The sequence below is a fragment of the Labrus mixtus genome, chromosome 19 (genome assembly GCF_963584025.1).
Source record: "Labrus mixtus chromosome 19, fLabMix1.1, whole genome shotgun sequence".
Classification (NCBI taxonomy): domain Eukaryota; kingdom Metazoa; phylum Chordata; class Actinopteri; order Labriformes; family Labridae; genus Labrus; species Labrus mixtus.
Genome location: NC_083630.1, coordinates 21,452,241 through 21,469,338, shown reverse-complemented (window position 1 = coordinate 21,469,338; position 17,098 = coordinate 21,452,241). Strand labels below are relative to the sequence as shown.

The 17,098-nt window shown below is 40.2% G+C and overlaps 1 protein-coding gene across 2 annotated transcripts in view; it reads left to right on the top strand.

Moving 5' to 3' along the window:
• Positions 1-17,098, top strand: part of LOC132994606 (cadherin-18) — a 190,061-nt gene that overhangs the window by 155,363 nt on the left and 17,600 nt on the right. For both annotated transcript variants that reach the window (XM_061065085.1, XM_061065084.1), the window contains exons 8-10: positions 4,473-4,609; positions 9,094-9,215; positions 12,614-12,731. In XM_061065085.1, coding sequence (XP_060921068.1) covers positions 4,473-4,609; positions 9,094-9,215; positions 12,614-12,731 — 377 coding nt within the window. The remainder of the gene's footprint in view (positions 1-4,472; positions 4,610-9,093; positions 9,216-12,613; positions 12,732-17,098) is intronic.

Below are 17,098 nucleotides of genomic sequence, written 5' to 3'. Positions count from 1 at the left end.
CACTTCCAATGTTGAGCATATTGAGAAGAAGCAGCGGGAAGCATTTTGATGACATTCACTTGAACCCAGAAAAAAAGCTAAACATACCATAGCACTGCTCCCTGGGTTTGCATCAGAATGCAGAATGCATCAGGGATCAGTATTTGGCTCTCTTTGATCATCACAAGTCTGCCCATGCGTGCAGTGAAATAAACATGTCATTGAAGTGACATATCAAATGTTGGTTTGAAATTGACATCTAAATAGTCTCACACAGTCTTGATGGCTCATTACCTCTGGTTGCTCTTATGCATTATCATAATCATCAAGAGCAGTTATGCAAACTTCTTAGCCTGATTACTTTAAAGCACCGCAGGGATTCAAGTCGGACCCATCTTCAACAAATTTCTGTTCTCTTTAAGTGTAAAAAGCTGTGATTTAAAAAATAATAATAACAAGGACATTGAAAACTGGCCAGGATGTGTCACCAAGAGAGACACTACAAATCAAGCAAAATATCTATTTAAAGAAGACCGTGTTATCAACAAGCAGCAACCTCTGGTGTTGAAAAAATGAATCCAATGTGGAAGTGAAAAATCCTGCAGTTCCTAAAGTGTCCACTTGAGGCTATCTCCAGCAAGCCTTTGAAGTCACTTACACACCCATTCAAAAATCCCAGTTTGTACAGCAGAAATAAACATCTTTAAAGCTCTGGATCAAAAAACTAAATTGGTATGAATAGCTAATTTCTACGGAAGCGTATTGCTTTCATATAGGGAAAAAAATTCTGCCTGGTTTCTTGTTCTTATGAGATAAAGATTGCGTAATAACGAGTACGCTTCTGTGATTTTCAGTAAATCCCTTACACATAGCCATGCATTTCAGGTGCATGACTTCATGTCCGTGAAGCATACCATCTCTATTGAACTGATTCTAAAGGAATAATGTTATGTTAAGGAGGTCAGAGTTTGCTTTCCGTCTGAACAGCCATAAAGCCTTGAGATGCCTCTGTGAAGTCGACAAGCTCATCAGAATATCATCTTTATTAGTGAAAGACGCTAATATTTCCCATATGCCTTAAACCAAGACGGAAATAAAACACAATCAATTCAATAACCCTTGTCATTGTTGCCTTTTGATCTTCCTCCCACTTCTCCCTGCTTAAACGAAAAATTCATTAACCCTCTGCTATCTTTCAAGTTTTTATGATGTAATCTTTTTCTCGTTAGTCATTTCGTCATTTCCCCAAATCCCCATATTATTGCAATACGCTTTCATACATTTCTTTATCGGTAAATACTGTACGGGGCTGAATTTCTTTTAAACTCCAAAATCACTGGGTAAATACGTTTCAGAATCATGACAAATGTAGCTGTACTCTTTGCTAGTGACTACACATACATCTACATAAAGTCTTTGATCTCGTCTAACAACACCAACAGGTCAAAATCAACTAACGCTCAAACACCAACATTCAAAGGCAAACTATTTGACCTCACTTTAAAGAACAGTGAAGCACAGCCCAGGCTGACAAAGAGGTTCACAGTAAAGCTTAGCCGGGCATGTTGCTTGTTTGATGCACGGGGCTGCGGGTGGTTTTCCGGGGTTGTTGAAAGTGTAGGACCACCAAATAAGACTAATGTGTGTCTTTGTAGAGCTATGATTGCCCCCTTCCCCTAATGAGAGCCGAGCCAAGTCTGAACGTGTAAAGCTCACTCTAACAAGCTGAGTTTTCAGATGTCCTTAAATGACCACTTCACAGACAATGAACCCTTGGTACATGGCAACATCTCCGTACCCATCTTCATGTCAAATTTTAACCAGTGACCCCAAAAAAAGGGTTAGGGCTAACCCTAACCCTAACACTCTCTCGAAGGGTTTGTGTGGCTTGGGCTTTCTTGCATCAAGCACAAAGTTTATGAAGGAAAGGCATACTCTGTGGGCAGAACAAACCACGAGCTGTGGGAGTGTCATCCACCTGGGGGGAGGGGTTACTGCCCTTTGTGATGTCACAAAGGTAGAATCTCCAAACGGCCTAATTGATCACACATTTTCTGAAAAGAGGAGCAGGCAATAGACAGAGAGGATGGACTTTTCTCATTATTGGGGTTTTGTAGACAGTCTAGGGACACATAGTAGTGTTTGAGTAACATAGAAAAGTGTATTTTGCATAATATGTGACTGTTAATCACATTAAGCACTTTTTGGAAATAATCCTAAAACTTCATGTTATGGGAAATACAGATTTTTTGTTTAAACAGTCTTCTTAAAAATGATCCTTATACAATGTAACATCTTTACTTTTGGCTAGTTATCTCTGGAAATAAGAAAATAAGCCCTCACACAATAAAACGCACGACTTGTATCACTGGTAGCAGCAATTAACAGAACTGACGTGTCTTTCAGAGAATTTTTTCCTTGACAAAGTGAACGCTTAGCACCTAAGCACTTGCCTTAAAAGCCTTAATGCTCTCACACGACTGAGCATTTAATAAATCACGACAACATTTCTACTGAGGGTGCTGGGTAAACTTGTAAGCAATCCAACAGTTCATTATGTGACATAAATGCAATCCTGGCATTAATATCCCAACGCCATTCCTATCTCTCACGTCAATTGAAAAAAATTGTCGACTTAGGCTGTATTACTCAGGAGAACGAATGCTGGATTAAAGGTGTAAATAGGTCATTAGGAGATGAATTAGGGAACACATTCAATGCTCATTTTGTGCTTGAACTCATGAGAGGAGCTGATCTTTCTGCTTTGTATTCGACAGACTGCCGTGCTTCTGGGTTGATAACAGCATTGCTGGAAAGCCATTACAACAGTGTAAACATTGCCTGCTTAAAATTTGCCTTTTGTCATTATTTAATATTGAATGTAATTGCTCTCGACTTAGAAATGTGTATTTTTGGAACATTCTGTCAAGACTGAACGTCAATTTGGGAGCAGAGGGGATTCATATGTGTGTGCTTCAAGGTGGGACCAGACCGAAAAACCACAGAGGCATCAAGGTTTCCATGCAAAGGCTTGTATTGGCTCTTAGCATTCTTCATTGGAAAGCATGAGTTTGTCTGTTATCATCGATTTATGACTTTGCTGTCGAGGTTATCCTTTTTTGTTGTGAAGTTAGATGTAAGCAAAAGTGAATAGATGTCTGTTTTTTGGAGCCACAATATAATTGTTGAACTAAAACAAGTGCTGAAGTACATCTAGTTCCTGCAGTGTTCTGCGGCATTTAACTGAGTGCTTATTTGATTAGAAGAGGCTCTCGACAGGTTTTACACAAAGGTCAGTTTACACATAATGAGCAGCAACACTCTAAAGGGAGCCATCTTTGGAAAAATTACCCAGATGATATCATCAGTTATTTCAGGTAATGCTTGGGGAACTGTAACTGTCACGCCTTTAGGAGCTGAACATCTGTCTGTTGCTTGGATTTTGTTAACATGTCTCCTACTTGTCACTTAACCCTTGGGTGTTCAAGGACAGCCTGTGATCTAGCATCTATTGTTGAGCATTGAAGCTAGTGAGCTAGTGCTCTGTTTTTAAAGTGATAGTGGTGGGAATTACGGCTCTTTTTAGTGGTCGGGATCGTTTGGCGTTTCATTTGGTACCATTGGCTTCATTAAATTAGCTAAATTTAGCAATGTGTTGACCTATGATTGATATATATGCATGTATTCATTATCATTTTTATAAACCACATAATTCCAAGAATAACCCTGTTTTCCATGATGTGTAGCATAAAACATGCCATATCACCGAGCACTTGGTGTGCCTGTTGCAGAGCTGTTTGGAGAAAAGATCGTCTCTTTATTCTATTCTGAAGTACATGTAAACTAAAAGGGGGTACAAAAGGAAAATGGCTCTCAAGCGAATATTCTCTTGAAGTGTATTGTACTGTGTAAAGAAATCAGGATGAGATTTTGGTTGTTGATGATAAGCAACAACCTCTTTATGGATGTATAGGACACGATCAGCAAAGATATAAGAGGAGCTTTCTCCACAGGGGGCACCAATATCAACACAAACCAAAAGTTTCTCACAGGAGCTTAAATAGTTATATTGAAGTTTTTTTCAGAAAATGGCAATAGTATTTGAAAAAAAATCTGATTGGAAATGGCCATAACTCCACACATCATGGTTACCTCTTGTGCTGAGGAGTAATGGTTAGCTTCCTTTTTAGCTTTATGTCATAGTGATTCAGTCTGTAAATCATTGTAAAGCAGCTCTAATACACATCTTAGTGGAAACCCTACATAACTTACATTAAATATTAAGATGTTCCAGCTCTGTCAGCCGAGTTAAGATTTTTTGGCATGTAAATCAATAATATTCCTGCTCTTTGGACACCTTCAACTAACTTTCCCGGTAGCCTACAGATTACCAACCCTCTTGATGATATCCTCTATTCCATCACTTATACATCTCTCTCTGTATTCTGTCTTTGAATTTGATTAATTCAATCACAATTTCCTTTTTCCAATAGGTATTTCTTGGACAGCAAAGAGGACGGCGTTCGGTACTTCAGAATCGATGAAAGCAGTGGACTGATACGGACGACACAGCCTCTGGACAGAGAGGACATGTCTTGGCACAACATCACTGTGATGGCCTCGGAGGTTGGTAGGTACCCAGGTTCCTTCCATAAGCTGTGATGATAGTGATGAAAAGTAAATGCAATGCACTTGCCTTCTTTGTGTTTGCTCTGTGAGTGTCCATGAGTGAGGCTTTCTTCTCTCTAGTCTTGACTTACTGACATTGTTCATTCCTCCAATTCTGCAAACACGACTTCTTCATTTTCATCCTGGAAAGGAAAAATAAGTCTGGAAATGTTTCCCAGTTCTACGTCTGCTTAAAGAATATAAAGATATAATTGTGACATCGTATACGGTTTTCTCAACATCATATTGGATAGGAGGCAAATAAGAAGATTTGTTGGCACACATACACGGCGGGTATCAGTCTTTTCACCTTCTGACATTCTTCTATTTTAATAAGCAAGGTAAGATTTCTCCCATTCCGACACCTTCAGGGAGTGTAGTAAACACATGAAATACTATTATGCATTTGTCTGAAAGAGGCACTTAAAAGAGATTGCTCCTTCTCCCCACACTCATATTGTTTAGCCCCGAGCTAATCGGAGGCATTATAAATCGTTATCACAACCGCATTCATATCATCGGTGAGCTTGATGCCACAAAAGCATGATTTAAAGAGTGGAAATTTAAAAAATCAGGGTCGGTGCTATAGTTCTAACCCAGAGGGTTTTTTTTTTTAGATAACAAGACACCTGGAGGGGATCATATAGTCAGAGAGCGGTTCAGGTTCAAATTCATAGCGTGTAAAATTGGAGTGGAAATCAATATCAACAAAAAGATGGTTCCGTAAAAAAAAGGAATGACTACACAGTTTGAATGAGCAGTGCACACTCTGATTTTATCCACAGAATAAAGTCTGCAGCGAGCCGTTTTTTTTATTCAGACGTTCACTTCAACGTCTTGATCAAAGACACTTCAGCAGCAGACAGTTCAGAGTCTCGCTGCGGTCGCACATCCACTGCAGCAGAATCCAAACTTGCCGGCCTTTAACGAGTAGACCACAATTTTTCAAATGTTTTTATTTTAAAGACAGTGACGTAAACGAGGGCTAAGGGGTAAATGGTTTGTTGTCGACAACTGCAAATCCAACCACTTGAATGTTTTTTGTATCTATTTGATGTTCTGCTCTACTGTTTAAATAACAGGCTGATAGTTAAAGGCAGGGTTGGTCATTTTCTCCAGATTCACTTTTTTAAGATTTAGGTTGAAATTGTCTTTAGGTATATTTCCCTCAAAGGGCAACTTCCACCTTCAGCAAAAATCCTTTGATTTGTTTTTTTGTTTGTTTATTCAGATCATTTTATCATTAAATTGGTCAATTGAAAGAAATTACCATAAAATCCAAGATGCATTCTGAATTTTTTTTTCATTTATTTTATTATTTTTTATTTTTGGTGGGGGGGGGGGGGTCTCTCAGAGGGGAAAAAGATCTTTCTGCGTGACAAGTTCCTTTGCATTCTGCGCAGTTCACAACATGCAGTTTCTGTGCAGGTATAAACTGGTATATTGTTTGCACAGGTGTGTAGGATTTTTGGAATTTTGGAAAAAGGAATTAAAAGTGCGTTCACACCGGATTTAACTGTATTTAAAATTTCCATCCCTGATCAGTTGCTAAACATGAGTATTTTGAACCTTTTTCCACTGCTTACAGTCCTTTAACTGCTCAGTCTCATTGAGAAATATCAAAGTCTTTAACAGTATTTAAACACAGACTAATACCTGCTGAGTTAATACTGAAATGAGCAACTGATGTCTGGAGAAAACAAAGCTGAAGGAGGTCATTTGCATATTGATAAGAATGTATTCAAATAAGTTACAGTGTATTTTTCTTATAATTAACTACAAAATCAAATTAGTCCCCAATTGTTTGAATGTCCTTTCCTACATTGAAAATTAATTAAATCAGCGCAGGCCCCCACTAACTTCAAGAACTGCTATCAGGTAACTCCAGTAATTTGTAATCACAATTAGGCAAATCTCTGGCCATCAACAGAAGTGCTGCATGCTAATGTTCCTCTATCTCTTCACCTCTTCTTAGTATGCAAGGGCACACTTACACGCCCAGACAATGTCAAAAAGGCAGAATGATACATTTTGACCACTTTGAATGAGCAAGGACACGGTGTCAGAGACACAAAGCATCCTGCAGGGTCTCTGCCCTTCCGTCTAAAAACCCGCCAGAAGTAGACAGAGCACAGCAAGGAAGTGAAGTAGAGAATGTATGATTACATTTTTTTTGTAATTGAACATCTAAACGCACCCAAACGTGTCTTAAAGTACAGTCAATGTGATGTCAGATCTTCTTAACCAGTGGAGATAAAAAAAAACACCATGCATGGAAAACCCAGAGTAAATAAAAACCAGAAGCATTAATTTAATAGAAAGACTTCTGCATCTGCATGACTATTTTATATTCAAGGAAGCGTTTGCTGAGTTAGCATGCTATTTTTCATTGCTGTCCTGCTCCACACTGAAAAACAAACCTAAACCTAGGAGCTACCCAGTGCAACCAGAACCTGAACTGGAGGGAAATAATGGACATTTTTGCACCACTAATATATTAGGCTGCTTCTTGTAACAGAAGCTGATGTAAAAATACCATTATTTAACATAAATCCATCATCGATTTAGTTATTGCTGTTAAAAAAATGATAAAGTTTAAGGGGATAAGTGCTGTAATGTATGTTGCATGAATTGCATTTAACATTTGGAGCAGTTTAAATCAGCTTTACATTGCCTTACTATGAAACCGTGTGGATGTTGCTTTTACATACTGCAAAAAATATCAATTTCTAATTGAATTGGGTAGTTATAACATCATTTTAAACAACAAAGATAGAAAACTTGAAGTGCATAAGAACTACAATGACTTCAACTTTCATTTCCCCCAAGAGGAAATTTGGTTTTGCAGCCGTGTGATAACAAGAAGCAGCTGGAAAACACCAGCACATAGACTCAGGCATTAGACACAACATGAAAAACAATAACTACATAAATACTTAGGTGCATCAAGTAACAACAGGTAACCAAGAGATATAAAAATGCCCATTAATACATCATTAAACCAAAATAAAACCCATCATCAGTCATCAGGGTCATCATCAGAGTTCAGTAGTAAGATGGCCTAGAGTTCTAAATATTATATTTGCCTTTGGTAATCTGTTCCTCCAGCCTGAGGGCAGAAGCTCAAACTCAAACAAACAGAGGATGTGGAGCACACCATAAGATGTCTCGAACCTTAGCTGCAGCTCTACTGCTAAAGGTGAGAGACAGATCAGGTCATTTAATTGCCTAATGGCAACTGTAATGACTTGTTGCAACCTGTTCTTGTCTCCTATTGAGGGATTACTAAACCAGGTGTTAAAACCAAAAAAGGGGATAAAGCCAAAGAGGTGATAAAGCCAAGAATGTTAATATATATCATTTATTAGTTAGAATGCAACACCAGACATTTTTGCTGAACTAGCATGCTACATGCTTCTTTTATTTTTTTAAAAAAGGTTTTATCTTTGGACTTTTTGCCTTCATCGGATACACACTTAAACCTGTACCGCAGCCTCTGTACAAGGGGCACGTGCACACTAACCACTAGCCCACCGGCATCCCAGCATGCTATGTCCACAACAGAAACACAGCTATTTAAAGCCAGTCTTCTTTTGTTGTGGACAGAGTTGGACCACTGGTTGAGGGTTAAATGTCTGCTCAAAGCCAATTAGATAAGATAACTTGAAATGAGGGAAAACCATGGGAAACATTTGCCACTTTAATGGCCTTAAAGGTTTATGTTCTGGGTTTAAAAAGTCTGTAATTGTACACATTTGTACAGTTTGTATAATAGTCTGAATTGTTTTTGCTCAGTGTGTTGTTATTGCATACAGCCCTCATAAGTGCTAAAAATATAAAATATAAATTGCATTAGTCTAATTTGACTTCTAGGGCCACTTTAGCTCCATTGTGCTGCACTCTTGGCACTTTAACACTGTATGGATTCAAAATGCATCCACTGCAATACATTATGAAATCTTAATTAGATCGGGTTCATTATAATTTAAGTGTTAAATCATGTATTTAAAGCCATCTTCATGTATCTCAGCAGCATAGGCTGCCATTTTGTTGCCATTAGGATCCGATATTAAAATGAGTGGATGGAAGCCATATGCTCTGCATGCTTCACCAGTTGCTCATGCAGTGGAGGGGCAAATAAGGCATCACAACCAAGCACACCAACTGGGATGACAAAATGCTGCACCAAGATGATCAGATGTGCTTTATTACACTAAATTGCCTTCCTGAGCATCACATCCCTCAGTGTTTTCGTTGTGGCACAGACTGAGAAAAGGAGCACAGAGTGTCTCAGTTTAGCCTTACAGTGATGATGCTCTACTTTCTTACTAAGGCTGACTTTGACTTTCATCTTCTGTATCACATGCTTTTTCTTTTCCCTCTCTCTCTCTCTCTCTCTCTCTCTCTCTCTCTCTCTCTATCTCTCTCTCTCTCTCTCTGCTACAGACAACCCAGGTCTTTTCAGTCAAGTTCCTGTTACCGTCCATGTGTTTGACATGAACGACAACCCGCCAGAAATAGCCACAGATGAGGAAGTCATTGTGTGTGAGAGCTCAAGGCCGGGTCAGGTGAGACATGAGTAGTCACCTAGAAAATGTGCAACAGCTATCTCTGTCTTTATCTGTTTTTTTTCCCCCTCCTCTAATCCATCATCACTGCAGACACACCACATGAGGGAAGAGTGGAAAGTTGTGCATTTACCTCACTTATGTGCCGGATTCTGCCCTGAACTATTGTTTCCCTCAGCAGTTTTGGGTCGCTTACAGTGAGCTGAGCCGTGTAAGAGACTGGGAAGGCATTGGCTGGAGCTGCCTTATCACCCCCTCATTCAAAAACGAGTATCTTAGCAGCAAACCATGACAGCTCCAAATCGAAGCTCATTCCAGTTTGCTCTCAGTCGTCTTTGATTCATTCGAAATTAAGAGGGTTTTTGAGATATAGGGCAATCAGCAGCACGGAAATGGCTGAAAGGATGGTGGAGTAAAGAATTGGAAGACGCAACTAAATACATTTTTCTTTTTTAATCGTTTCAAGCGAGAAAAGTTTGAATTAAAGTTTGCATTACATTTGAATAACAGTTGCTTTATAGCCTCGGGTTTCTTGGCCCGGGGGATTAAGTGGGGGAGAATAATGATGTGTTAAAATGAGACAGCTACACATCATCATTCAGAGGATAACACGTGTGATAGAACAAGCTTTAAATTAACATTTTACAGTCTGTATGCATTTTAATTGTTATGCTATGGACGTGGAAGATTTTTCTGATTGGTTAGCTGGTGTCCATTACAACTGAAGGTCAAGCTGCTAAAGGATTATTAAACTGCAGGTCTTTATTTCGGCTTTTCATTAGTGGAAATGTTATGCCTAAAAATTATAATCACTCCAAAAACGAGTGGATATGTTTGAATTGAACTTCTCTTTCCATTGGTTAGCTGCCTTTGTCACAGAAAAAAGAAATAGCTCTGGTAAAATTAGCTACTTTTTAATTAGATGAATTGTAACCTTGTATTTTCTCAATTGGACTAAATTTGGCTGTTCAAAATGAATTTACAACTATCCATTGCTCTCATGTACAGCCAGTGAGAAACAGGTTTCATACTGCACTAGCTGTTGTAATGACATTGAAGGATTAAAGCAACAACTACTTACTTTAAATTCAGGTCGCCATTTTAAAAAAATATAAAAAAAATAATTGAAACAGGGTTTTTAGAAAGCTTGTGAGCTAAAGTAGGCAGCGTCTCAGCTAGCAGCTCGTAACGTTACAAAAGAAAGTTTGACAACGACTTTCGGAGTAAAACTGCTTTATTATGCGATCAGGTTATGCTTACCTGTTTTAGGTTCCTCTCAGTTAGTTTTAGAGAGGAGTTGTCCTGGTTAAAAAATGTATACAAAAGGACACCAAAGAAATAATGACCCAAAACAAGCTGAAAACATCTGTCAGATATGCTAGGAGCAGCTCAGCTAGCAGCCCCTGACATCACCAAAGAGAGTTTGAAACTGACTTTTTGAGTAAACCTACTTTATTGTGTGATTTTACTGGTTTTAGTTTCCTCTAATGTTGTTTTACAGAGGGGAAGTCTTTGTAAATTCCCATTGACAACTGAATTAATGATGGCCTAATGGTATGGATAGATTCTCAAGGAACTAGGTCACATATTTCATGGTCATCAGCAGCTACTGACTGCACCTGTGACGTTCTCCCTCAGGGAGGCTATATAGTGAGGTTGAAGTTTCCCTGCTCAGTTGGTTGTGTGTATCCAGAGAGTCAACTCCATCAGTTGGCTTTTTAATGATAATCTTAGTTGTGGGTGTTTCGCAAACACATCTTTCTTTCAGCCCTTTGTAACGCCTACCATTACCCCTCTGTTCATTGACTCTCACTTTACTTTTGGTTTGGCTCAAATGTATGTTTGTCTATCATTTTGACAGAATCAGTGGGTTATGTTCTCCTACTCCCTTTAAGCAACCCAATGCCCACTTATTTGCTACCGTTTTGTAACAAGTGCAGTGTTTTGTTAGTTCCCCAAGTCGCAACCCCTGTCTTTCAGAGTTTGTTTTCTTGGGGGAACGTAACACTGAAGTGAGCGAAGCAACCTAAAAACAAGCTAGCAGCAGCTCAGCTCACAGGCCCTCATGACTTTGTGTAACTGCTTAAGTAGAAAGTTGGTAAACACAGATTTAAATCGAAAAGTGGTGTTTTAAACTGGTATTCTGAGACTTTCTTTGCAAAAATGAAAGCCTAACATGCTGTTGCTATTGCATTGCTCCCTGTACACTGATGTCGCTAAAAACATAACGCATGAGGGGAATCAGGGAGGATGTGAATCGTCAACTTTGAGCTGCAGCCTTACTATGATTTCTAGTGGTATAATGCCTTAGTCATATCCCCTGAATGTTAAAATGTAATAGACCTTAAATATTATTTTGGGTTTGGTTTTCTGATCTCAAGAGTGTGGTGTCAAAAAAAATATCTTTTAGTGCCAACAGTGGGAGGAGGTCCTGAAAATGATGGTTCAGTGTTTTTGCACCATTGGTAGCCAGAAGGATTCAAGCTCAAAAACCCCATAGATGCGAGCAGAGGCACATCAAACTGTCATTAAAACCAAAAAATGACACAATGGAGAACAACGTTACACCCACTCAGAAATCATCCAAACACTGATGTTTCCTCAGGCAGGCATTTTCAAGCTAACAGCCAATTATATCGCTTCCTCTGGTTTACAAAACATCCCATTGCCCTGATTTTTTAAGGAGTAATCAAGTGGCAGTTAGCTGGTATTTCACGTTGATGGAAAACAAAATCATTACAATTTTAAGTTAGGAACAATTAACACAGGAAGACAGCCCTGCTCTTCTAAGCGCAAATGCTCCCACCAGTGCTGCCCTGTCATCTGTGACACCCACACAAGTGGACTCAAGCACACGGAAAGTAGACTCTTAATACAGCACAGTTAAAGACAGAGGCTCGTGCAAGTGTACCAAGGTGCACAACAACAACAACCTCAAAATCTCACACTAAAGATAAGGAGTACCCTTAGTGACAGGGGATTTCAGATCGCTTTTCTCTACACTCCGACTTTCTGCCCCCACTCTCGCTGTGTCTTTTACCAATTAAGGGTAACAAGACGACAAAAGTGTCAGCGAGGTTGCCCTCAGAGCGCCCCTGTCATTGTTAGATGCCAGCTTTCCCCCTATCGGCACCGGCCTAATGCCCTGAAATCCTCGAGGTCTGCAAGCAGCTACTTTTTCGGGAAGCATACACAGGTAGAGGAGAGAAAATGTTAGAGGACTGGTTGGCTGTATAGGTCAAACAAACTCTTGTCTGTCACCACTTATGACCAACAAAATATTGGATCATCAGGATCCAATCATTCTTGTGCTCTAGCAATTAAGAGTGACGAATGATTGCTAACAGTGCAGCGGTTGCATTAATGTAGTAATGCATTGTCTTCCCTCTGGACAACAGGTGATCCAGACTGTCACGGCGGTGGATAAGGATGACTTTGCCAACGGACAGCGCTTTTCCTTCGCCTTGCCGAGCCAGCTCCCGGTTAATCCCAACTTCACCCTCAAAGACAATGAAGGTAATTACAGTGATCAATATGTTTGTTTGCATTTCTTATGAGTTTTTTGCACTGTGCCTCCCGGGGGGCTGCGCTCCAACCTCATTGCTCACTTTCAAATATCCAATAAGCCGTAGTGATTTCCTCATACCTCGGAGCGCCAGTAGAAATATGCGCTGTGTCAACTGGGTAGACATCTCGACGTCTAAATTCTTCTGAGTCAGGGCTTCGAGAAAACATAAAGGGGTCAGAGAGGTTTTGGATGTTTGCACATTGTGTTGTCAAATGGATTACCCACTCTGCAGCTCACACACCCCCCACCCTCCCTCCCTTCCTGGATGCATCATTTTGTGCCAACAGTGGGTGTTACCAAGGAAACAATTCCAGTCTCAGGTGACTACCTAGCCTTAGGTTTGGTCTGCAATCACAGGGCTTTTAAAAGCTCTCAGCCAGAAGATCTCACAGTTGCCCGCTGAGAGGAGGAGTTCACACCACTCCAGATGAATCTGTGAGCCGGAGAGAAAAAGAGAGAGAGAGAGAGAGAGAGAGTGGGAGATCGGCATGAAAACAGAGAGGAAGGGAGCACCAGAGAGATCAAAGAAATCGATGTGATAATAGGAGATAAGTCTGTTTAGCCCTTGGTCCAGTTGCTTCCCACCACAAGCCTTCCCTTTTGCCGTCTTCAACTACATCAAGATGCAGAGGCAAGTTTGGCAGCCTTCATGTAAGTGGCACTTAGAGACACTTCTCAGCCCCCCCCCACCCCCCCACCCCCCCGTCTCCCCCCTCATGCCCACCTCTTCTCCTAAGATGAAGATGAATCAAACAAAGCAAGCATAGGCTGCAATACTTCTAAAGACAGACATCTCCTGACAGACGGTATAGTTATGATTTCTGAAAAGTGCTAATGCAGTATTAATAGTTATTTGTGCAGTACTTTGTTTCACTTTCACACATATTAATGCAGTAAAAGGTCTGAAGAAGGAAGCAACTGAATGAAAAAAAGTTCCCATGGTTTGTTAAACTTGTGACAACACATGTCACTGATAACATCGGATATTGTACAAGATTGAACGTCGCTGCTTCACTGTCTGTAAATGGCTTTATGCTGCATTCACATGTTTTCAGGCAGACTGCGGACAGCAAACAAGATATCATTTAAGTCGTACAAAGATTACAACTTTCTCCAGTTTTTTTGTCTGCCAAATGTTATGAGTTCTCTCACTCTTGGAAAAAAACAGCTGAGCATTTTGGTCCCAAAAAAAAAAAAAAAAAATTAAATTCAGCAATCCTTTTCGCTTTTCCTGTGCTGTCCAGATAGGGTTTTCCGTCTGTCGTCTAGACTCCTGCTACTCTGAGCCAAAACCCTGCTGCTCATAATGTACTCAGCAGACACTCTCAGTTTATAATTGCAGAGTCTGCTGCCTGACTTTATGTTAATACTTGCTTTTAAGGAAAGTAAAGCAACATTTGAGGTGGTCGGGCGAGATAGGCTTGATGTACATCCAAACATGTAACACTAATAAGACAGACTTGGTGGTAAGCCAGTTTACTGATGCTGATGCTATTCATTAGCAGTTTCTTTATCATTTATTATAAACACACAGCCCTGTTAAGGACTCCTTAACCAGAAAAAAACTAGATCAAGGCTTAAAAACCAAGGACACCAGAAAATATACAACGCCACTCAAAGATGAGTTTTTAACCCCAAGCATTATTGCTTGTTGGCTCCGAGCCAACCTCGCAATGGGCAGTCGCTCTCAACACCTCCCCCTAACACTACCTACTGAAAATGAATCCTAAATAGGGAAAGGAGAACAAAAAAAAGGAGAGCTGAGAGCTCCTCGCCTACTGCCCAGAGAGAGTGTGTGAGTGACAGAGCTGCTCTGCCCCCTGCTTCTCTGAATCACCTGTCCTACATGAGTGAGCCCATCCCCTGGTAGGTCCAACCCTCTTTCCAAGTTTAGAAACGTAAGACGCCACACTGAGAATTTCTCGACTCGGTATTAAATCCGGAGCCAATGTGGCGCTAACTCTTTGAGGCTTTTTATTTTGGCTTCGCTTTCCGACTGTGACTACGTTGTTTTTTTTTCTCTGAAAAGTTGATAAATATATATGCTTATCTTGTCCCTTTCATTGCTCTGGGATGATGCTGAGAATTCACGGAGGTGTTCTTCCACTATTGCCTGCAAAAAAAAAACTCTTGCTGATTTACCATATGTTGTGTTAAGGAGTCACAGTGTGGAGCTAATAGGAGCTAACGGTGAAAAATCACTTGTTAACCAATAACAAGCTGCCCAAATGATGCAGTTTTTTTTTCCCTACTACTGTTGCTCAATGTTCATCTGTCTGTGTAGTAGGATGTCTGCCAGATAATGTGAGTCACATATGATAGTTGTGAGCTGTTAAACATTGAAATTCTGTCCTCCATTGCCATGAAAATAGTGGTGCATAAATGCTTTGTGAGGTAGAAAACTTTGTAAAGTGGCTGATAATATTTTGACCAAATTATTAAAAGACCTTTTGGACCCTGGCAGCGTTTTTTTTGGTCGGGGGTTAAAGCTCTTCAGCTCTTCAGAAGGTCTTTGAGGACGCATAGGTGTCAGGTGAGGGACCACAGTAAGAGCAATTCCAAGCCCTCCATGGATTAGTGTCTTTGGAGAGGTCTGATTGGGAAACCAGGTCACCTACCTGGAGCAAGGCGAGTATGTGATGGTTGGGTTAGGCTGGGACTACGTCAAGTGTGCAAATTACACTCTTGAAATACACAACATTTTCAATCCATACTGCTGCCCTTTTTAAAATAAAATAAAAAAATATGTCCCACTGTAGCTAAAAGATTCTCCTTCAAAGAAGTTGTTAGATTTATTACAACTGAGCCATCTCCAGCAAAAATATTCCCCAAACATTCAGGAAGGAAAATGTTCTCTCTTGAAGGATTGATAACAGTGTTTCTTTAGCTCATGCTGTTTGAGTTATGGTGCCTTTCTGTTTGGCTTTTTTAGCTCGTTCCGCACACCATCCCACAGGATCCTGTTTTTTCTCACACTCAATCTGTGATCTAATCCCACGTGGGCCCGGCTGATTATGTGTCATGACACGGGAGGAACAATTTATTCATGTTTTAATCATTCGACAGAGACGAATTCGAAAGAAAAGGATCGGGAAGTGGTGGGAAACAAACCCCCGCTCTGTAAGGGGGTCCTTGTACTCTCTACTCACAGCTTCCTTTCTCTTATCAAGAAAGCTGTTGAAGATCGTGTTCTGATTTAGAGCAACAAACCGGATGGTTAGTTGACCACATGAAAGCGAGGCAGCAGCCCAGCAAAGCCTACATCTTGTTCTGTTTGACCACAAAGTAACTCCACTAGAGCAGCTAAATGCCTTGATCAAGGGCACCTCTGTAGACAAGGACTGCGGTTCCTGTTTTAAAGACACTGAAAACCAAAACACACAATAGCCTTCTAACATGTAATTTAGGGGCTAATATAAGAGAGAAATCTTCAAACACTTGATCATTAGTTTAAATCAGAATATTGTCATTGAAATGTTTGTAGAATTAGCTTTTATGTGTTTTAAATCTGCCATGTTCTATTTAACTAATTCAACATCCTAATATTTAAAACACAATGCCACAGTGCAGCTGTCAAACTTTTAACACCTAGCTATAGCATCGTCTAAAATTCAAGTAATTTATGACTGAAGATGTTGAGTGTAAGCAACGGTGGACAGTTACTCAAGTAATAATCTTACTCGGCAACTTTCACTGGTATTGATTGGAGTCATAATTTACAAGGAGCTTCTATACTTTGGCTCAAGTAAAGTTGTTGTACTCTGTCCACCACTGAGTTTAAGAGACGGTAGCTTTTAAAGGTCACATATAATACCAAATGCACTTGCCATGGGTTTCTAACACTAATATGTGTCCCTAGTTGTCGACAAATCCCCCAATTATGAGAAAATTCCACCCTCTCCGCGATTTGCCTGCTCCACTTTTCAGAAAATGTGCGTTCAAACAGGCCATTTGGAGAGTTTCCCTTCATGACATCACAAAGGGCAGTAACCCCTCCCCCTGGTGAGTGACACTCCCACAGCTAGGTGTTTGTTCTGCCCTCTGAGTCTGCCTATCCACATGAAACACACAGGGCAGGGTGCAGGGAAACCCAAAGTCACATCGACTTCCAAAGAGGGGCGTGGTCAGACACAGCTCATTTGCATTTAAAGCAACAGAAACAGAAACAGCCTGTTCCGAGCAGGGCTGAAATAGAGGGGCTTATAGGTATGCTAAAATTTAGTATGGGAGAATAAATTGAGCAAGAAACTTAACAGACAGGAGTTCTGAGACTTATTTAAACTGGTTGATAAGGAGCTTACTATGTGATCTTTAA